The sequence below is a fragment of the Apostichopus japonicus genome, chromosome 22 (assembly GCF_037975245.1).
Source record: "Apostichopus japonicus isolate 1M-3 chromosome 22, ASM3797524v1, whole genome shotgun sequence".
Lineage (NCBI taxonomy): Eukaryota > Metazoa > Echinodermata > Holothuroidea > Aspidochirotida > Stichopodidae > Apostichopus > Apostichopus japonicus.
The window spans coordinates 25,173,796-25,196,907 of record NC_092582.1 but is presented as its reverse complement, the minus strand read 5'-3'; the positions used below and the strand labels follow the sequence as shown (position 1 = coordinate 25,196,907).

The window sequence follows — 23,112 nt, the reverse complement described above, 5'->3', positions numbered from 1 at the left end:
AGCACGCATACTGAACTATGCTGTATATAGCCAATCAGCACGCATACTGTACTATGCTGTATATAGCCAATCAGCACGCATACTGTACTATGCTGAAAATGCGTTTTACATTTGACATTAAAGTTCAATCCGTGATGAAAGGAAAGCAAAAATCACCTTAAAACATTCATATTGCCATATATCATGTAATGTATCCAGTTATGCCTGAATATCATGTGGTGTGATCAGAACAATATCAAAATTACAAAGTTAAAAGTTCCCAACTGCTGCAACGTTACTAACATTAATGATTCTTGAATGTGTTTGCCATGTACCTTGAAAAGATCTCTCCCCAGGCCAATAACTGATCTGGTATCACCTAACTAAATGTTATGAAATATTGCAGAAATGCTAGCAACAATGTTTGGGAGTAGTTTGCCATTTTGCAAAATGGTATCTAAATGGTACAAACTTAATGTGTTAGAACAATCATAGCATACATATGTGCAATGAGATTTAAAGTTAGTAGTTTCAACAAACAATAATTCAACACCTAGCCAATCTATCAGCCCTGATTAATTTGTATAAAAATTATAAAACTTACTGGTTTATATATTTACGAGTGACCCACTTACCTGTCTCCCCACAACCTATGCACCGCATTCTACCGTGTCTAGAATGCCCTGGTAATCTTTTAACACTGTACACCCTCACTGGCCCAAATGGCCTTCCTTCATTTTGAGACCACTTTCCCACAAAGTGGCCCCTGACGCGACCTCGGGGAGGGTGGCGGGTAAACCCTGCCACCCGCCGAGCTCGCCGAGAAGGAAAAATCTAACGCTAACAAAGACTGCTGACGCCTCCAGGCGGAGGGTGGAGCCCACCCTGAACAGTCGGGGTGGGGGTCCGCCCTCCGTCACCCCGTAGGCGTGCCTCCCCCTACACTAACAGAGGCCTAATTGAACAAGGGGACGAGGCCCATACTACCTTAGATGGTAAAGAGTAACCTGGTAAACCGAACTAAGGAAACAACACCCACCGATAGACAAGTAGCCGCAGGCGACCCAGGGGGTGGCGATGTCTATCGACGAAACGCGAGGAGTCATGAGTCAGGTCGAACGACCGCTCCCCCGTCCGGCTGCGTCCCACCTCCCTCGGGGGAGGGTGGCGGGAAATGGAGACAGGTAAGTGGGTCACTCGTAAATATATAAACCAGTAAGTTTTATAATATTTACTTCGTTCCCCACTTACCTGTCTCCCCACAACCTATGCACCGAGTGGCACTGTCCGATGGTGGGAGGCCCGAGGGGTGGGACCCCCGGAGCTCGTATCATCGAGCGACCAAAGCCAAATCGGCCTGTGATATGTCCGATAAGTAGCAGGCGACAAAGCGATTGGAGTCTTCCACGCCGTCGTCTTGCAGATGTCCACTATTGGAAAACCTGCGAACAGGGCTGTAGAAGCAGTGAAACCCCTGCTGTTGTGAGCCGTGGATCTGCCTGGACCTGTAGCCAGAGGGCGGACGGCTTCCACCAAACAGCGGGACAAGGTATCCTCCCAGGCTGCTGAGTGGGGCACTCGAAGGAGGAAGAACAGAGATGTCGAAGTACCCAAGAGATCTTGTGTTCTGTTGAGGTACCACTTCAGTGCCCTAATGGGAAACCATACTGTAGTCTGTCCTCGGGGATCAAAGAGAAGGTCTTGATCTCTGGGATGATGATGTCTCCCGGTAGGAGAGCCCAAACCTGGTTCTAGCGAAGAAGGAGGGGTCGAGAACTATCAGCACCCCACAAACCGTAGGACTGAAGGCACCTTAGTCAAGGCGAGCCGTTGCTGCCTGGCGTGGAGCCGTAGGGGAAGCCCCTGATGGAAGGCGGCAACAGCCGAACGAAAGTTTTTGATCGTCTAAACCCTGCCTCCCTTCTTGGAACAGTGGGTAAGGAGTCGGCGATCAAGGTTAGAAAGGCCATGGTAGGCAGAGTCTGTCTCGTTCGGCATACTCCGAATCTCCGTAGGCAGAAAACGTAAGTACCAAGGTTGTTCTCACTCTGGCGGCCAAAGTCCTTTCTGTCTAAGGAAACACCAGACAATTTCCAGGCACCTAATTGTAGGCCCTTGCTGTCCGGGTGAGCCAGCGCCCCGTCTATGGGACAACCGACTGTGGTTTGTCCGGCAGGATCGCTGGCTCGTCCGCTAGGAGCTGGATAACTTTTGCCCGAACCGGGGTCAGCGGGGCCACTATGATGGCTGACCATGCCAAGAGGGGGAAGATGTAAGCTTCCGGTCCGTTTCGCGACAGGGACCTGGCGTTATGTGGAAGGCCTGCGGGTGGGCCGCCTGAACAAAGATGAGCAGCCCATTGTTGCCCTGTGTCGCAATCAGGTCTATCAGAGGTCTGCTGAACATGTGGAAAAACCTACTTCATGTTCGTTGCAAAAGGGTCCACTCGTCAGGGTGGAGCTGTCCCCTGGGCAGAGCATCGGCCATCACATTCTCCTTTCTGGCTATCTGAGAGACTTGTAGGGCCATGCTAGATTCTGTAGCTGTGGTGAGGGTCTCCCTTGCCAGACGGCAATATCTCTCTGACCTGGTGCCACCATGTCTGTTGACGTAGCTACAGTATGTTACCACCGTCGTGTTGTCTGAGAGGATGGTAGTCAAAAGCCCTGTACCTGGGCGCCGGAGGGCTCCAGAGAGCCCAACCCTGTGTATCTGCTGCTAAAGAAGTCAAGGACAGCGGCCTGCTTGGTGACCTTGTTAGTGCTTGCAGGACAGCCGCACTCGCAGTACTGATTCAATACCACAGTACCGTTGATGACTCCTTCAGTTATCAACCCGTTGCAATCAGAAAACTCTGAAGAAAAGGAATGTCCTGATGATGCTAAGCTGTACCCTGTAGGGAGGTTTAATGGAGGTTCTTTCCATGCTAAAAAATATTAATCATAATATTGGGGAAAGAAAAGGCGTAGACCTATTGAAAGATAATGATGCCTGAGGCGCCTAACAATATTACTCCGGTCAACGAAAACCTGTCAAGCATAGAGACAAGTATCTTCTGGATGGGAAGCTGCACTGACAAAAAAGTGCCTTGCCCAAGGAAACAACTGAATGATCCGGCCAGGACTCAAACCTGCAAGCCTTAGATCACCAGTCCACTGCCTTCACCACTTGACCACAGTACTCTCTAAAAATGAGTACTGAAGGTACAGAATCTCACTCTGCTGAGTGAGTACGGAATCTTAAACAATGCTGCCCTGCTACAAAAAATGAGACTGAGTACTGAATGGATAGTTTGCTTCTTCAGAATCTTAAACAAAGCTACAATGCTACTGTTTATGTGACTCCTACAATTATATGTATGTATTTAAGAACGTATTTAGGATCATCCTGCAAGTAGGAACATGAGAAGAAGCCTCACTGGCTTAACCAAGCTGCAAGCTGACTGAAGTCAGTCTCTTACATACAAATTTAACGTCCATGATTATGAAAAGTCAACAACTCTGTAGCTGGACAACATACATTAATCTTGGGGTGGCCTGAATCGGGGACCTTATGAGTGAAAGGCTTTAACCCTGAGCTAACTGAGCTATAGACCTACTCATCAGAAACAAACTCCCAACAGGGGCTGTGAAGATGGTGAGAGGGTGGGTTTGTAGAAAATCCACCTCATAAATCCCTGGCTGCTTAACGGAGCCCGGGGAGTTACTCAGCAAACACAAAAGCGTTACTAAGCATGTAGTGTTTTGTTATGACAACGTTACGAGTGGTGTAAGAGGTATGTCACCGAAAACGTTTTCAGGCTCATATTTCAAAACGATTTACGTTAAGACAATAATATAACATTAATACAACATTAATATCTCATAGAAACGTTATGTCGACGTTTTTACCACACCACATTTAACGTAATAAACACGTAATAAATGTTATGATAACGTACCCGTTACTCCTCAAATCTCTCCATGTCGAGACGTGTCAATTTCGTAGTGTAGTACAGTAGAAGTATCCAACTTCCTATTGAAACCACCTAACGCATAGCCACGACTAGGCTATCAGGTGCTACGAAATGCAACTGTGCTTAAAATGTCGGGAACATCGAACATTATTCACGAAGCGCATACTGTATGCTCGGAGCGCGTTAGCGCTTGTACCTTTGTTGGGGTTTTATCCTACCCCTTTTCCAACTTACTACTAACGCGTTTGTCTTGGAAATTCACCCAAAAAATAGAGAGAGAGGTTTATTCCATGGGATCGCTCACGTAGTCGACAGCTCGTTGCAGCAAACGTTGAGCTTACACGTGTCAATCCAGGTGACTGCTTGGCCCCCCTCCTCTCATAACAAATACACAGCGCGGGAATATTGTCTTGGCAGTTTGCCAAGACTCTTGGAAGGCTTCGTTTTCCTGGCACTTTGCCAAGCTTCGAGAACGTTCTCTTCTTGGCAGGTTGCCAAGGTACTAAGTAACGAGACTGTACTAGAATCGCTTCAGTTTGCGCCTTTTAACATGCTCTGGAGGGGGTTCCACCAGCGTTTTAAACAACAAAACATAAGCAAGGTTTCAAACCTAGACATATGGCGATGAATTATAACGAGAGAGAAATATAATTAGCGAGGAGAATATGACCCATGAATGCACAGGAAATCTATGTCATGTCCTGGTTTCTGCTGGTACTTATTAAACACACATTCGGGATGTGTAATGATAAATGGTGTAGCGATTGCAGTGTCTTTCCGCAATTGATTCGAACCTGTCGTCGCAGCTCAAGCTGCTAGTTCCGGGGGGCAACACTCCCCTGATGAAAGAGACTCTTCCCCCTCTTGGAGGCGGGATTAACTTTGAGGCTGGGGATAAGTATATCTCCGTTTGCCGTGGGAACCTCGCTCCAGCCGGCTTTCCTTTCGGATTGGGCGTTTGCCCTTACTACCCCGTTCTGGGGGCCCAGCAGTTGTTGATCTCATCGGTTCCCTGCTCCGGGACCGACTCCTGGGATCCGGAGTGGAACCTCGGTTCCGCACTCCCTGTGAGGTCTCGCTGGACCCGTGGTCTCTCGGAGCCCATCTCTGTGTGCGTACCTAGCCGGGTACCACTCCTCTCGACCCGGACATTCTGTCCATTCCGGTCGGAATTTCAAATGGGCTATTTATTGGCCTTGAGCCTTGCCCTTGCCTTCCCCCTTGGTCATAGAATCCGGACGGTGCCGGGACCTTGGGGGGCAATATCTCTTTCTCCTCTCTCTCTCTCTCTCCTCCGGCCTCTCTCGCCGGACTCGGGCTCCCGGAGCCTATCTCTGTGTGCGTACCACGCCGGGTACCACTCTCCTCGACCCGGACATTCCGTCCGTTCCGGTCGGAACTTCTAAAGGGCTTTTTATTGGCCTTGAGCCTAGCCTTCCTTGGGTCGGAGGGGAACGTCTGTTCCGGGCTCCTTCTGAGGTCTCGCCGGACCCTGGCTCTCCGGAGCCCCTCTCTTTGCGCGCACCACAACGGGTGCCGCTCTCTGCGACCCGGACGGACTGTCCGCTCTGGCCGTCTTTGTCATGGGCTTTTGGTTGGCCTTGAGCCTTGCCCTTGCCCTAGCCCTTGGTGGTACATCCGGACAGCGCCGGCACCTTGGGTGGCAAAATCTGCATCTCTCTCTCTCTCACATGGGCTTTTGGTTGGCCTTGAGCCTTGCCCTTGCCCTAGCCCTTGGTGGTACATCCGGACAGCGCCGGCACCTTGGGTGGCAAATCTCCATCTCTCTCTCTCTTCTCCGGCCCTCTCCTGGCCTCTCTCCATCTCAACTCCCACCAACTCTCTCACTTCCTCTTCATCTCCTGTCTCTCCTCCGATTCCCTCCAGGGGAACTGTGGGTTCGGTGATAGATCTAACCTGTCCCGGCCTGCTAGCCAGGTGTCGATGTGCTGCCACTGTCTGGTGTGAAAACAAAACAGACTAGACAGAGGTCTCGGAACAGTTCACACATTTAAGGTGGCTTCGAGACATGTCTGAGAAACCCACGTTAAGGAGAGACTAACGGCGAATAGTCTAACGTATCAAACGGAACGACTATAAGGAGGAAGTAGGGTGGGAGTATGCTAACAGAGAGTAAAGTTACGTGACAAAAACAACGCGCCCCGCTAGAGGCTCGCGGCTTACAAGGTACGCTACAATAGTGAAAAACTTCCCACACTTAGAAGCGAACACGTAACCAGAAAACATGAAGGAAAAGGACGAAGCATGTAAACAAGGGAGAGAACCCCTCTATCCGCGTACAGAGCGGGAAGGGAGGAACAAGGCTACGAGATACGCCCCAAGTGAAAACTCCCGACACTTAGGAGGTGCACGAGTAGCGAAACCCATGGAGAACATGAAAATATGTACAAATATATGAAGGTTCAAACAAGAACAACAACAACGTAATCGAACCGCCTAGTATTGGATAGGAGTTCGCGGCTTACAAGATACGTTACAAGGAGAAACACTTCCGACATATGGAAGCAACGTAACTAAACATATATGCATCGAAAACTTGTAAAAGGACGAGACATGTATATAAGGGAGAGAACCCCCTAACCGCGAACCAGCGGAGGGGGGAACAAGGCTACGAGGTACACCCCAAGTCATGAGACTCAGGGCGCGCACGTAGCAACAACTGGAGGAAACATGAAAATATACAACAATATATGAAATCAAGGATACTCCCGTCTTAACATGAAAAACAACGAAACGAGCCGACTATCTCGAGTAGTTAGGAGATATCGGAACGTGGCTACAACTACGCTACAAAAGTGAAAACCCACACTGAAAGCGTAAAAATTAACGAAGTACATGAAAGCAAAACATCTTATGCTAAGTAAGAAAAGCTGAAACACATGTACATACGGAAAAACATGCCTATCCGCGTAAACAAGGCGGTATAGGCAACGCTACAAATTACGCTACAAGGGGAAAACCCACACAAAGGCGTAAGAAGTAACGAAGGTACATGAAACAAGCAAAACATATTATCTTTTAAAGTAAGAAAAGCTGAAACATGTACATACGAAAATATATGCCTATCCGCGTAAACAAGGCGGTATAGGCAACGAACGAAGTAGTCTCGCAGAGCTACTACCTGTTACCCTAAAAACGTTACGTAAGAAAAAACGAACGCATGGGCGAGAGTGTACACTAAAAACAGCCCCCAAAAACACCCTTCCCTACAAGAAAAGGATACTTATCAGGCTGGAAAAGATCCTTGGAAGTGCAGAAGTCCTGATAGGAAACTTCTAGAGTATAAATCCAAGGTAATCCGGGCGAATTTCGCGAAAATTTTTCTAACTCCGAAAAACACATTGAGACACTTTGTGGGTAGAAAAATGAAGGAAGGCCATTTGGGCCAGTGAGGGTGTACAGTGTTAAAAGATTACCAGGGCATTCTAGACACGGTAGAATGCGGTGCATAGGTTGTGGGGAGACAGGTAAGTGGGGAACGAAGTAAATTTAGACTTTATTTGAAGTTAACTGCCAACAACTTCAACCAGGAATCAAATCTAAAGAGATCATGGAAAAGGACCTTTAGAAGATTAGTTAATTCAAAATTCAGGAGTTTCCATTTTCTCACATACGAGAAGAAAATATTTGTGGCACAAAAATTAAATACTGTAACAGTTGACCTTTGGTCAAATGAGACCTTTGTTAGCATAGCACTAAAAGCTTCCCATCATATCAAACATGCAAATACCATTCATTGCATAGATCTGTGACATAGCAAACATCTCACTGTCACAGTCTAGAATCTTTCAGTGTTAATTTTTTGCAATCAGTCAAGTCCCCAGGGATAGCTTCCTCCCAGGTGGCTACTGTCGGTGGCTTCTGATCTCAAACTAGCACACCATACAGGAGGCACTCAGATAGCAGAAAGTCAACCATCACTTTGCATAGATGTTACAACTTACAAGCAAAGATTGACAAATTGACAAGGATATGACCGCTAACAGAATACTCTCAATAATGTGCATCCTGGTATAAACTAAGCAGAAATCTGAAGACAGAGAAGGTGTCTGTGTAGGCCTCAATAATTCTCACACTTGGGAATCATCACAGCTGCAATGGTTGGTGTGGATTTATTCACCACGCCATGTAATATATTTGCACTGTATAGTTACATACACCTCATTTACAAGTTTGCAGATAAACTATATATACATAGATGATAACAACCCCCACCCCTCCTTACCTCCAATGGGAATCTTTATCCAGTGATGTGAATACTATACATAGTAGTACTTACTAAATCTTGCTCTGGACAAAAAACATCTTTGATCGTTCAACTTTTCTATTTTATTAATTAATTACATTATTAAATGCATGAAATGTCCCCCCCCCCCCATTTTCCTATAATTTTACAGTTCTCTGTTACACACTGCTAGCTTGTTCCTGAGACTCATGCACAACTAATCGGTGAGTTTTGAGTCATTCAAAAATGTACAGGTGTAGTCTTCATTCCAAACTATTTCTACCTGTAGACAAACAATTGAAAAGCTGAAAAAGGTACTGAACTGTGTGCTGATAATGCCTGTTCAGCTACCAACAGACTGTTTGTAACTGTTTCCTACCACTTTAACAGTACACCAACAAGTCCTTTGTAACTCTTTGCGATCTCTTAGACTCTTTCATAGAACTACAATGCATATGCCCAATCCCTGGTTTAAGCTACTTTAAAGGTCTGATGGTCAAATCCTATTCAGTACACAGCATAATAAAGCTGGTAAAATCCAATGGCCCTATACATAGAACTGTCATATGATTCAACAGTCAAATAATTCTACTAAATACACAGCTGTACAGGGGCTTCCCATTGCGGGGAACAAAGGACACAAAAATGAGCAACATCTTATTCTGCTTCTAAAGAACTCTTCTTACATTATTCAGTATTATCATACTGTACCTCATATGTTCTGATGATACAATAGCTGCCCTCCCCACCCCCCCCATCCCCTCCACAGTTACCCTGGTGAATAGTCAATAACATGATGCAGACCTTGTGGCTAGCAGTCACATTACACTGATAAGAAAAGGACATTTCATTGGCTACAGGGGTAAGTACTACAGAGTGAGTACTACAGAGTGAGTACTACAGAGTGAGTACTACAGAGGGGGGACTACAGAGGGGGGACTACAGAGGGGGTACTACCGAGTGAGTACTACAGAGTGAGTACTACAGAGTGAGTACTACAGAGTGAGTACTACAGAGGGGGTACTACAGAGGGGGTACTACAGAGGAGGTATTACAGAGGAGGTATTACATAGGGGGTACTACAGAGTGAGTACTACAGATGGAGTACTACAGAGGAGATTCCAACAAAGTCCAACTTGCAACACATTTACACTTGAATATCTAGATGTACCTGCCACCAAGGAATGATCATAAAAAAATCTGAAAAAGCCTGTAAACTTTGTCTTTTAACTTTGTTTATATACTAAATTTTTGCCTTTTGAGTAAAGCACAGAGCCTTGAGGCTATTTGAGATAAACATGTGGATTTCAGTTGTGTTTAATTAGGGTGGGAAAGCTTAGGCCTTAATACCTATACAGCAAGGCTGCAAACCACAGGAAGTGTACAACAGGAAATGCATAGTGACAAGAAGGATTATGGTTGTCACCATCATCCAATACTAGACTTGGTACACTTAAGCTGAATAGAAAATGGTTAACACAATTAGCAAAGTTTATGCAAAACAATCACAGAAACAGATTAAAAAGTATATGTCAACTTCAAAGATGCATTTTGCATTGACAGTGACTAATATATTCCAGTATACTGCAAAATGGTCAAAATGATATGTAAAATGGTCAAAATGATATGTAAAATGGGTAAATTGCTATGTAAAATGGGTAAAATGCTATGTAAAATGGGTAAATTGCTAAGTAAAATGGGTAGATTGCTATGTAAAATGGGTAGATTGCTATACAGGTGCAAAGATGTATATTTGTTTTGTATACAAGGAACTATGGTGCTTTATAAGAGACAAAAATCAGAAGCTTCAAAACTGCTGAACAAAATATGACCACTTAATTATTCCATCATAAGTTAGTATATAGTTAGATACCATTTGAAGGTAACACTACAAGGTTAGTACAGTATATATACAGTATATATAGTCTACCATTTAAGGAAACAACGTAACTGTTACTTTGAAGCCATCTAACAGCAGTGGCGACAGGAATCTTATTTAGATCAGCCCTTAGAAAAAGTTTTTTTTTTCTTAAGGTAATCAACAAATTTTCTTAAACGCGGGTAATAAAAAGAGAAAGTTGCTTTAATTTTGTTGAATTCTGATAGTACAAAGGAAATGACCTGTTATCCATTAATAGCAGAGTATTGTTTAAAATGGAATTAGGACACTAATTGCCCCACTTGCCCACCTTCTCTTCATAGATTTGATACTAAGAAACTTCACAACAAATGTTTTTCAAAGCAAAAACCCTAACACGGCATGTTTGGGTAAGTCACCACCAACACAATAGTATACAAACTAACAAGTTTGAAATTAGGTGACAAGTTTAGCCAAGCCATCTGTTTGTCACCATAGCCTTTAGTCACTTGTGGCTGACACCCCTTAAAAATCGATTAAAATACTAGTAAAAGTAACAAATAGTGCAGTTGGCCTTACAAGGTTTTCAGCTGGTATTTTAAATGTCAGACTAATTAAATCAATTTAATTAATAGCAAAACAACATATTTCACTCTGCAATTAAGTTAAAGTCAGCTGAAAGAATGGAAAGGCCAAAATTAACTGCTTTTGCTGCACTCAACACAATCAAATACATACAGTACATGTGCACAATCTATCAAGACTTCAAAACACTTGTGCCACATCTGAGTAGCATCACAAGTACGTCAGACATCTTTGCAAACTCTGTGTATGAAAACGTAACAAAAACCTGCAAAGTTATTATTTGATTCAGATTTAGCAAGTCATCATACATTCCTACATTTCACTGTATTTAAATTAACAAATATGTACGTAGCCTCTATTTTTATCGAGCTGTCAGTGTACAGTATATAGTCTTTCCATTATAGGAGCTTAACTTTCTCAATAGTTGGTCCAAGCCTCGCTGTAAATTAGCTGTGACTAATTGCTGTTACTTGTTTATAATTAATTACTGTATAAAAGTTAGGATTTAAAGCAGCAATGGCAACTTCACAAACCTGTGTTAATATAGGCAGACACCACCGAGGGAAAACCCATCCTAATGAACTAACACATGTGCTGTTTATTATGCCCACTGAATTGGTGGTAAGCACTATCAGGGGAACTAAATTATGTACAGTACAACAGCTGTGTACCCAGTAGACCCTGATTGAGTCCTGCAGGCATGAGAGTCAGAGGGGAGGGGAGGGAGGGGAGGGGGAGGGGAGGGCGGGGGGAGGAGGCAGATACTGCCCAGGTGAGTTTAAAGTTTCAACATTAGTCAAAATCTACCTAAACAGGAAACTGAATTAAACTTATAAAACAAAACTCTTTAGAACCTATAATTTGCTGCTTTACTTTTGAGTGGTTCAACCAAAGAAATGAAAAGTCTCCAAGAGTAGAGTGCCATAATAATTGGTATCTATTGTAACCTTAACAGTTCTATTTGAAAAGAACTATAATATATTATGATAAAACCGCATAGAATCGCAGCACTTAAATTAAGCTGGCCGGGTAATTCAATGCTGAGGTTTTTATTTCTCGCTAAGTAATTATTCTCTACATGATATTTCCATAGATAATTACACAAAGACTCCCTAAAACAGAAGAAAGGGGATTTCACTTTCATATTGGATTCAGCATATTGTCCTTTTACTTTTTCTACAAAATGTTTCTCCTCTGTTAACTCACAATTGAACACAATGCAGTAATTGCAGCTTAAACAAAGCTACAGAAAAATGAAAGAAAATCTTCAAAGGAAAACCCTCAAGAATATCACAACGGACATTAAAAAAAAATGAATTCATCTATCTGAGTAAAAGATTCTGGCACTTGCTAGTAAGAGGTTTTCCTTTTGATATTTCTGTAAAGGCCTAGAGGGGTTACAATGCAACTAACAAAACCCTCGACAGATATTGGAAGGAAAATAAAATCCCACATCAGAATCATTTGTTCACTTTTAAGAGGCATCAACTATTCCTAGGTGTGTGTGTTTTCACAAAAAACAAAGGAGTCTTTAGATGAATGAAAAGATTACTTGGATTTCAAATATGAAAGAATTTACAGTTATATAAAAAAAAAAAAAACATTTCACTTAAAAACACAAGGGCAGGTTTCACATTAAGTGAATTTAATTGATGCAGTAGCCTAAAAATAACTGCTAAATCAGGGTTAATGTTAGTTAGGGCACTATAGACTTCAACCATTCACTTGACTAGGCACTTAAACTTATTGCACTTTGATCATATTGTTTCTGAGAATATGATAATGGAAAGAAACAGATTTTTCATTTGAGTTATTCTGGAATCTTTCCAGATATATACCTGAATAAGGTACCAACAGATTATAGCCAAGTTGGTTAGAGTCAGATGCAGTTAAAAAAAAACCAGTCCTGATTCCTAAAGAATAAACACAATCAGATAAACACATTCAAAGTCAAGTTGAGCTTCTTAGTAAAAATTTACTGTTTTTGCAAAATATAAAATTGCCCAGTCAGTTTCCTGACATTATAAATGTTACTGTTCCAGCTAACTGTGGCTATATATAGGACTTCCAGCTCAAACTGTTGTTCTTCAACTCTTTATATAAGCTACTGTACACTGATAAGCCTCATTCAGTTTACCACCCACAACGTCACAGTACACCAGTGTACCAGAAACTATTTAAGAGTTTCAAACCCTCTCCAACTCTAAGGCGCTCTGTCATTTTTCCCCAGGGTTATTAGTGTCATTACCAACAAGAATTCCAAATGAGCACATAATTCCAACATGGGAGCTACACTTTCTACATAATTATAATAATCTTAGTTAAATTCACAGGTGGTTTTCCAATTGAACCCAAGCAGTAGCAGCTGTAACTTGGTATGTTGCCTGTGAGGTCACAGTCAACATCCTCAGAGCTTCTGCAGACAAGCTCTTTACTTGAACACTTGCCGATTCAAAATGCACATGGCAGTTCACAGCTCTCTCTATAGTAGCCGTTTGTAACCTACTGTACCCATAATAAGGTAGGAGGGGAAGTGGGTCTTAACAATTCTCACGGCTTTTTGCACCTACAATGAGATAAGTTGGTGAGCTATTGGTTCCTCTTAGACCTTTGACACTAATTTAGTATTATTGGGTCTATGGGGACAAAACTGGACTTAACATCAAGAGCATTAACTGAAAATGATACAGTACTTACAGTACAGTAATAATACCTAACATTTTAAAAAGTTACTAAATTAAAACAAATTACAGATCATGTCAAAAAATGAGAGTCTTAATTCATTTAAGCAATCAATTAGGGTTGTGTACAATACTTCTAATTCCAATTGATTATATATGTATGTACATGAATAACAGAAAACTGACTAGACACTTTATGACAATGGAAAAGAGCAAAACATTTACGGCTAGGATGGGAGTCAGTGACCCATGGATTAGAGGGGGGGTAGATACCTCTGGATTAGAGGGGGGTGAGAGAGGAGAATTCTAGCCATCAATTTCTTTCCTCCTTTCCAATTCTACTAGATTTAACACTAGTATATTGTAACAATTGTAACGATTTTGGTAAAAATTTCACAATTTCTAGAAAATTAACCATGTTTGGGAGTGTAAGTTGTGCAACGTGATTTGGGTAATTTACAAAATGGCAGCATTTACCTGCTTCTACACAACAAGTGCACCTATCTACTCACAGTATCTAGTTCAGCAAATATGAACAAAAAACAAATGTGTACGGGAAATAAGGGCCAAAAAAAATGTTGGGTTTGCTATAAAAAGTCTACAACATTCGGTAAAAATTGATAGGGGCAGCAGTGACTTGGCACTGTGGGCTGATTGTCTGATTGATGGTGTACTAAGTGGAGAGTACTGTATGTTAACTCCAGTCACCTCCAGACTGACCCCAGGTTACAGCAATGCTACTGTATCTATTCCACACTATACATAGACACAACTGTACAGGTATGCAATGGAGGACACAGGAGGTTCTCACACTTGAATAACAATACCCAGAGAACAGTTTATATTGATCATGGTGCTGACATCACACACAAACACACACACATATATAATCCCTGGAGAAAGAGGCAAGGTGTCAATATGAGTTCCTGGCCTTGGAAGTTTATTTGTACTGTTGTGAGTGGTCTATACACATGGAACAATACCAAAGGTCAAACCTATGGGAGTGACCATGACTGACCCATTCTGGGCAGAGAGAGTTGTTGAGAATATTACATTTCCAATGGGATGACCTTACAAATTTAGGAACAGTTAGGACTTATAAGTAGACTTAGTAATCAGTACTATGGGGTCTTTGGCCTCTAGAGGACCCCGTATCAACTTTGCAGTCGCAGACTGTTTTAAGTGTTTAATGTGTACATTAAATCGTATACATTTAATACCCCACAATATGACTAAGTACTGTACATAGTCTGCAAGATATCTGTGGCAGACCACTATATGTGTGCAAGCCTATTATTGGGAGTTAATTAACCATTTTTCTTTAATTAACCCCTGCTTGAGTCCAAACAATAGAGAAGGAGCACATTTTTTCATCAGCCTAATTAAGAATCCTAACATTTTTGTCATAACGAGTAAATTTAAAATGAAGATCTTGTAATATCCATCTAGTAGAATAGCATATGTACAGTAGGAATTGATGAAGACTATTAACATCAATCACATTCAGTGGTACCTAGATTTACACTAAACAAGAAGAATTTAAGTTTACAATTCAATTTCAAAGCTAGGCAGTTAAACAATTCAAAAAATGGCTTTGTGGTTACTTCCAAGCTACAGTTCTACATGAGATCAAACTAAAGCGGTCAAACTGATAGTGCTCATTGAATGTCTCACGACTTGCAAACTTCAAACAAACACCAGTAAATTTGATTAACCTCGAGCTGAATAATCTGAACAGTCCACGGATACTATATATAGACAATGAGGAATACTTTAGGTTGGCTTAGATCAATCTTTTGTTGACATTCAAAACTACTGACAACACATGGATAGGACTTTGTCACTGTGACGAGTCAAGTAATTTCAAAATAATACAAAGTTGAGGATCTGAACACATGGCAACAGGTTGTTTTAGTTTTATCAATTTATTGTAACCTGACTACCAAATTCAACACATTTCTTCAAGATTTCTTAAAATTCAACTCCAATATTACACTTTTTGGAAGTCCTTATTATAATGGTCCAAAAAGTGAACAGAGCTAGCCAAATCTGGAGACAATTTCCAAGACTTTTCAGATTTTCACAAGTTTTATTTCAATGCAGAATAAGTTAAATGATTTGTATACATGTTAAGATACTGGTGTGTGAGGGGTAGTGGTCATGCTGGGAGGTGGAGTCGTGATTCCTAGCTCTAATGGAACGTCACAACTACTTCCAGATGATGCTTCAGTACTGAGAAGAACCTGGTTACTATAACTGCCAAAACCCCTCCAGTGTCAGCCAGAGCAAACCCTTTATTTTTTTGTGCAAGAGTTGGACACTTCAGGGTTCCAGCTGTTATCAGATGGTCTACTATCATGTGTTTCACACATTGAGAATGAACTTGACTCAGGCAAGGTTTGAATGTCATAATACTAGCCAGGATACCTAAAACTCAGTAGGAATCCGATCAAATAACTGAGCATGTCTGGTGATAAAACACCTGCAAGTGATCTAAATACTACTACTAGCTACTACTACTGTACTACCCAATGCACAGGCTTGTTATATTGGAGTTAAACACTAAATTGAAGGAGAGGGCTCAGTGTACTGCAATCGTGTTAATCTCCATACCGTACGTATGGATAGTAATTCCTGACGATGACAACCTCAATATTGCTACCGTTTATTGTCAGCAAAATTATCCCAACATATTGAGCTTGTACAGACAGGGGAGTGAGTTTAGAAGTAAATTCACAAATCTTAAAAGTTCTAACAAAAAATCTATAGATGCTACCTTCTCAATTAACTGCTCAAGATTAAGAATCACAAGGTGATCCTTGCAGCAATGACAATTTGGATCAATATATTCAATTCATCAATTTCAAAGATCAGAACAACAGATTTTAAGTTGTAGGGCTTTACTTGTTATCTGATTCATCTAGAGATAAAACCAGAATATAATGAAAAGTTATTGGCTTCTGCTTCTGCACACCAGATTACCAAAACATTTGGCCAGATTTTTAATCAACATCTGCCCAGAATTATCTGTTAAGAAGATCTTGTTAGTATTAAATTAAATTGAATCTTCTCATAAACTAATTAAACTTTGTCAAAGTAATAAAATACATTTAAACAGAATATTTTGTTTAACATTATACTGGACGATTTGAGCTACTACTAGACACAATCAACTAAATATTGTAATAATGATGATATGAGTATAAAATTTGAATTCAGTGGTATCTAAATGCAACCAAAGTATTGCTCAAAATGCCTCATTACCCATTTCATTGGAAACACAACCCAAAAACCAAACCTACCCCTAAAACCACTTCTCTTTTGGTGATATTGTGTAGTAAGTTTATAATCACATAAACTTTTTAATTGGTCAGCCAAGTTCCTATCTCCAACAGTACAACTTACCGTGCCATAAATAAATGTTAGTTATTAATAAATCAATGGCTACAAACAAGTACAATTTCTACATAAATGGCCAAACAATTCTGACCATACTTCCGCCTACTGGGCCAGCAGTTCGCAATTGTATAAATTTTCGACATTTGGCCATGATCCATCAAATATTTCACACCCCCCCCACATTAAATTTATAAATTTATCATTACATAGCTACTGGAATATTGTTGCTAATGTAATGGTTGGCTCTGCCTCCTTGTCACAAATAAATTGATCTGAGTTAAAAGAAGCTACAAAGGGCCACCAACCCATTGAAACTCCTTTACAACATAAATATTGTTGTGGACCCTCACATACTATGCAATAACCAACAAACAATTAAGATATTAAATACCAAAAGAAAACATGATTCAGAATCTTTTCTGTTCCAAGTTCAAGTAATATTTATTCCTCTGTACATTCGTCAAACTACCTGCAAATGGCTGGGCAAGTATCCACGATGGCTCTAGTTTCACCATTCAATATCAAATTTGGTGGTTCCACCTAGCCTAGGCCTAACTTTGAGCTTAACAATCAAAGTTACTGTTTGGTAATGGTGATCAAACCATAGGCCTAGGTCAGCTACTTGAATTTGGCATCTTTCTAAAAAGTTTAAGTAATAAGGCCTCACTGAGTTGAGCTAGTGCATATTAGCATTAAATTGTTCAGGGTTCCATCACTTAAGAGCAGTGTTACAGCTGAACATCACAGCAACTATGGGTTTTTTAATTTAACCGTTAGTCACACTTGCAATTCTATTTCAACATCCTGTACTGCCTACACACTTAGTAACTGTACACTTCAAGCCACTGCTTACTCCATTACCACAGCATGCACCGTGTATCAATGCTATCATGATGATCGAGTCGCTGAACGCAACTTTAAACACTTGAAAAACTTTCCAAAACTTATCATTAAGAAGTCCTTCATACGGGTTTACATGAGGACCAAATAGTTGAAAAGAAGTGCAGCATACTTTTTCAATTAATGCACAAGAAAAGAGCGTGTAAAGTGTCCTCACTCTTAACCACGATTTGACCATAACATTAGCAGTGTTATTTTCTATCACAGTATACACGGTGCATGTAGTCTATAATAATACTAGTACAGAAGGGTAATATAGGTCCTCACCTTGTGAAAGGGGTACGAAACAGGCGCAGAAGATCAACAAGTATCCAGCAAAATTACGTCTCATATTGAACTCCATAAACTTATAAATACCATCCAACTAAATCCTGATATTCCTTAGTCATTACATCGATGATCGATCATCTTGATCTGCCAAATTCCTGAAAAGAGAAGACTTTATTTTGGTGAAATTGTAGGCGGCTTGTCGAGCAGTTCGTTGAAATCCGATGTCTGTAGGTCTTTTGTGTTGAAGATTACTACGTAGGTATGTACGCAGTATAGTACGGTCATGCGTACTACACACCTTTGGTAGTTACATATAGTGAAGCGGTTGGGTCGTGTGGCATCCTTACAAAGGCGCACGACATCAGTGTATTCCTCCGCCAGTAATAGATAAGAACAGGATTCACCACCTGTCCTGGAAGCTAAAATACGTCCCACAATCACTAACAGGATTAGATAAGTCAGGTATAGTAGAAAGAAACGTTATCAACAAACGTGTGCTTAACCATTACAAAATGTAACTGCTAGCAACATTTTCTGTCGAATTGACTAAGAAAGTTAGTTTTTTTGTGTGTGCAATACAGTGTCTGGTTCAATATATTTACTTCAAACATAATCTTATCCATTTTGGGTTCATCCCTCGTATGTCCATGGAGTAGTAATTTAACAGCAACGACTTTGGAAATGTGAAAATATCATAGTTACAAATGTTCAATACTTCTCACAGATTGAACTTAGAATGCATCAGAATAATAAGCAAGGAATACTAATTTACATGCGAAACGATGAAAGCCCTGTCCTTTATTTTGAAGTGTCACTACATAGGTGTGGTAGGTGTTTCTGATTGGGGTACTCTACTTTTGGAGGTACGAGGGAAGTTCAGGGGCCGTCAAGAGGGACGAAGCCCACGAATGTTTCAGCACTTTCAGATAAAGCTTGTTCTCATGCAGATGTGAATCTCAGAAGAATTGCTCTGAAATGTCTTTATTCCTTTCTTTCTTCTTCTTTTGATTGGGGAAGGGGGCAGCAACACATCCGGCTCCTTTGGCCTAGCCTTACATTCATGCAGCATTGTGGGCCCTTGTTAAACGCAGAAATGACACCATTCAATTAACGTTTAATTATATAACAGTATGTATCCCATTGGAAGGACAGTGATGTAGCACTCGAAATGTAGTCGGTACTCGAGTACGTTTTTCTAGTGTTCGGTACTCGCGCTCGATGAAGGGTCTACACGGGTGTTAAAGTACTCGGTACTCGAGTACGTTTTTGCTAGTTCTGGGTATTCGCACTGGTTGAAGGGTACTCGGGTGTCGAAGTACTCGGTACTCGAGTACGTTTTTGCCAGCACTCGGTACTCGCGCTCGATGAAGGGTACTCGGGTGTACTCGGTACTCGAGTACGTTGTTGCTAGTTCTCTGTACTCGCACTGGTCGAATGGTACTCGGGTGTCGAAGTACTCCTACTCGAGATTTTGTAATCGGACTTAAATACTAAAGATCCTTTACTTGTACTCGATGTAAAGTACTTGGTACTCGCTCACGACGATGATACTTTACGAGTTAGTTTTAATATAAAAAACCAAAAATAAATCAAAATGGTATTACTTCAGGATGCTACATAATCTTGTATCTTTTTTGGGAGTTTTGGCATTCCATTGCATTACTCCAGCATACCTTCCACCGTATCAGTATCATATAGATGTAGGCTAATATGTTACAATGTTCTATATAGGCCTATATGTACGTACAGTATATAGGCTATGAGTGATATATGTTGCTAAACCGAACAATTAATAGCATGTACAGCTTGCGTATACCTGTGTACCTGTTTCGTTAGCTGAGCTACCGCCCGCCCTCGCCCTTGCTGGCCGAAAGGAAGGACAGAAGAAATTGAAATGTATATGTTGGTGGACTAAGTCAGTTATTTGATGGGTACACAAAAATTATAAATGTATGCTGGTGGACTAAGTCAATTATTTGATGCGTATACACACATATTATAAAGTATGCTGGTAGACTAAGTCAGTTATGTAATGCGTACACACATATTATAAATGAATGCTGGTAAACTAAATCAGTTATTTGATGCATACTCACATATTATAAAGTATGCTGGTGGACTAAGTCAGTTATTTGATGCGTACACACATATTATAATTGAATGCTGGTGGACTAAGTCAGTTATTTGACGCCTACACACATATTATAAATGTATGCTGGTAAACTAAGTCAATTATTTGATGCGTACACACATATTATATGTATGCTGGTAGACTAAGTCCATGGGCGTCAACAGGTGGGGGACGGGGGGGACATGTCCCCCCCACTTTCAAAAGTGGAGGGGATATCATATCATTTGTCCCACCCACTTTTCAGAGTAGTTATTAAAAAAAATCACATGCATATGCGCGATTTTCTATTTAAGGTCAAGAAATCTGGACTCCCTGGGCCCCTGCTATCTATCACTTGCACCGTCATTTATCTCCCATTCTCCCAATATCCTAAATCTGCCCATTTAATTCGTTCGGGGGGGGGGGGGAGACCATTCGAAAGTGTATTGAATCTTGCACACATGTTGTTTGTATGGGTTCCAAGGGATTAGGTAAGCCATACAGGTAGATGGTGATGAGTTACTATGTTCATATCACTACCTCCAGTCCCTTGGACTGGACGGACGAATAGGGGTGTAGGGGAAGTAATTAAGGCTACATGTATTCGCCGGATATGGTAGATCTTTATTGTTGAGTGCCGGCTAGGCGCTACACACGCTATGCGCGCGGTGCCTTTTTCTGATTATTATTATTAAAGTACCTGGGCACATAACAACTGACGTCTCGCACCTACATGCATGTATTATATATACCACTCCACTCATCCCGGAGGTGACGGCGCCACTTTTTCAATATTTCGTTTGAGATGGACGCTGTGTAATTCGTCTCCCTTGGTGTCAGAACGGCATCTTTCTACCAGTACTTTCTGTCGGAATTTAGTTTTGTGAGACAAAATTTCTCCTCACAGATCTAATTCTGATGTAACTAAAAACGACTCAGGAAGGCCGTCTCCTGCGATCTAGGGGGTCTTATGTACCCAAAATTTTCTGGTACGCTACGCGCCAACCAATGGTGGCGCTCCGCTTAGATGGTATAGTGTCCCCCTCACTTTCTGAAACCTGCTGACGCCCATGACTAAGTCAGTTATGTAATGCGTACACACATATTATAAATGAATGCTGGTGGACTAAGTAAGTTGTTTGACGCCTACACACATATTGACGCCTACACACAAATGTATGCTGGTGGACTAAGTCAGTTATTTGATGCGTACACACATATTATAAATGTATGCTGGTGGACTAAGTCAAATATGCGTGCAGACATATAATAAATGTATGCTGGTTGACTAAGTCAGTTATTTCATGCGTACACATATGTTATAAATGTATGCTGATGGACTAAATAAGTTGTTTGATGCGTACACATATTATAAATGTATGCTGGTGGACTAAGTCAGTTATTTGATGCGTACACACATATTATAAATGTATGCTGGTGGACTAAGTCAGTTATTTGATGCGTACACACATATTATAAATGTATGCTGGTGAACTAATTCAGTTATTTGATGCGTACACACATATTATAAATGTATGCTGGTGGACTAAGTCAGTTATTTGATGCGTACACATATGTTATAAATGTATGCTGATGGACTAAATAAGTTGTTTGATGCGTACACATATTATAAATGTATGCTGGTGGACTAATTCAGTTATTTGATGTGTACACACATATTATAAATGTATGCTGGTGGATTAAGTCAGTTATTTGATGTGTACACACATATTATAAAGTATGCTGGTGGACTAAGTCAAATATTTGATGCATGCACACATATAATAAATGTATGCTGGTGGACTAAGTCAGTTATTTGATGCGTACACACATATTATAAATGTATGCTGGTGGACTAAGTCAGTTATTTGATGTGTACACACATATTATAAGGTATGCTTCAAAACTGACAAAAAAATCGAAACGAAAGCTAAAACGTCGAAGAAGTTAAACACGAAAGCATGAAAAGTGTTATACTCTACAGAGCAGCTTAAAACTTATACAAAATCATTATTTTTGTATTGCTGCTTGTATAATGTCATTGGCTGTACATCAGTGGCGCGCGCAATTGGGGGGGAGGGGGGGCTGGCCCTCACCTCCGACCATCACCTCCGACCATCAGTCGGGGGGCTTTTGCATTCAGCAGGGGAAGAATTTGATCATTATTACGGGTATAACCCCCCCCCCCCCCCATCCCCTTTCAGTCACACACAAAGTATTATTAGCAGTATTAGCAGTACCTTGCGTTTAGAGCTACTCATATCTAAATATAGCTTAATTATAATATAAATGTGCCACAGAATACATCATTTGACCTTTAAATGTTTCTTTTATGTTTCTCTGGGAGAGTACCCCAATACCCCCCTTTCATAGAATTCGACTTCCATGACCCTACAGTATAATCCCAATTCGTTATATAATCCTGCATTCGCCTCCTATCCATTCCACAAAGTTGAGCAGCCACCTACACTAATCAGCCGAGGGAATTTGCGCTTAGATCTATACGGTACTTATAAGGCCTAAATTATAATCTAATTATGACTCAGAATGCAATATTTGACGTTCATTAGTTTAATTAGGAGTCAGGGCTTCAATGAACCTAATCCAAGTCCCCCTCCTTTATAAAACTCCTTCATTCGCCTCTGGCTCGACCACAAAATTGCAGGCTCTCATACCTTAGTCAGTCGGGGTAAAGTTTGAATGAATTGCCCCCCCCCCCGCCTCGCCCCTCACCTTTGAAATGCTGTGGACGCCACTGCTTACATACAAGCGGTGCTACAAAGCAAACTTGAGTGACAGCTCCCTGCTGTTATAGAATCATTTGTACAGCAGACCTGGCGTGTAGGAGCTACCGTACGATGTTCCACCCGTTAACTCTTCAATCTTCACTATATTCCTTCATATTCATTGGTAGGCTGGAAACATCACGTGGGCAATTGACAGGGCCATCAAAATGATGTTACTATAGGTCCCAAGCAGGCCCGTTTACTACAGGGGTTCGGGGTTCCACATATGTTGGCCGATGTCCGTCCTGGGGGTGAGAGGGTATAAGGGAATGGGTGTCTCTCGCTTATGTGAAAATTTGAATGGGTAATGGGACTATATATAGATACAGCGAAATTATGCTAT

The 23,112-nt window shown here is 41.3% G+C and overlaps 1 protein-coding gene across 1 annotated transcript in view; it reads right to left on the bottom strand.

Annotated features, from left to right (window-relative positions):
- Window positions 1-18,158, bottom strand: part of LOC139963341 (uncharacterized) — an 85,146-nt gene extending 66,988 nt beyond the window's left edge. Inside the window, exon 1 of the mRNA XM_071963986.1 lies at window positions 17,871-18,158. Within this exon, the coding sequence (XP_071820087.1) occupies window positions 17,871-17,946 (76 nt within the window). The 5' untranslated portion in view covers window positions 17,947-18,158. The remainder of the gene's footprint in view (window positions 1-17,870) is intronic.
- Window positions 18,159-23,112: the final 4,954 nt, after the last annotated feature.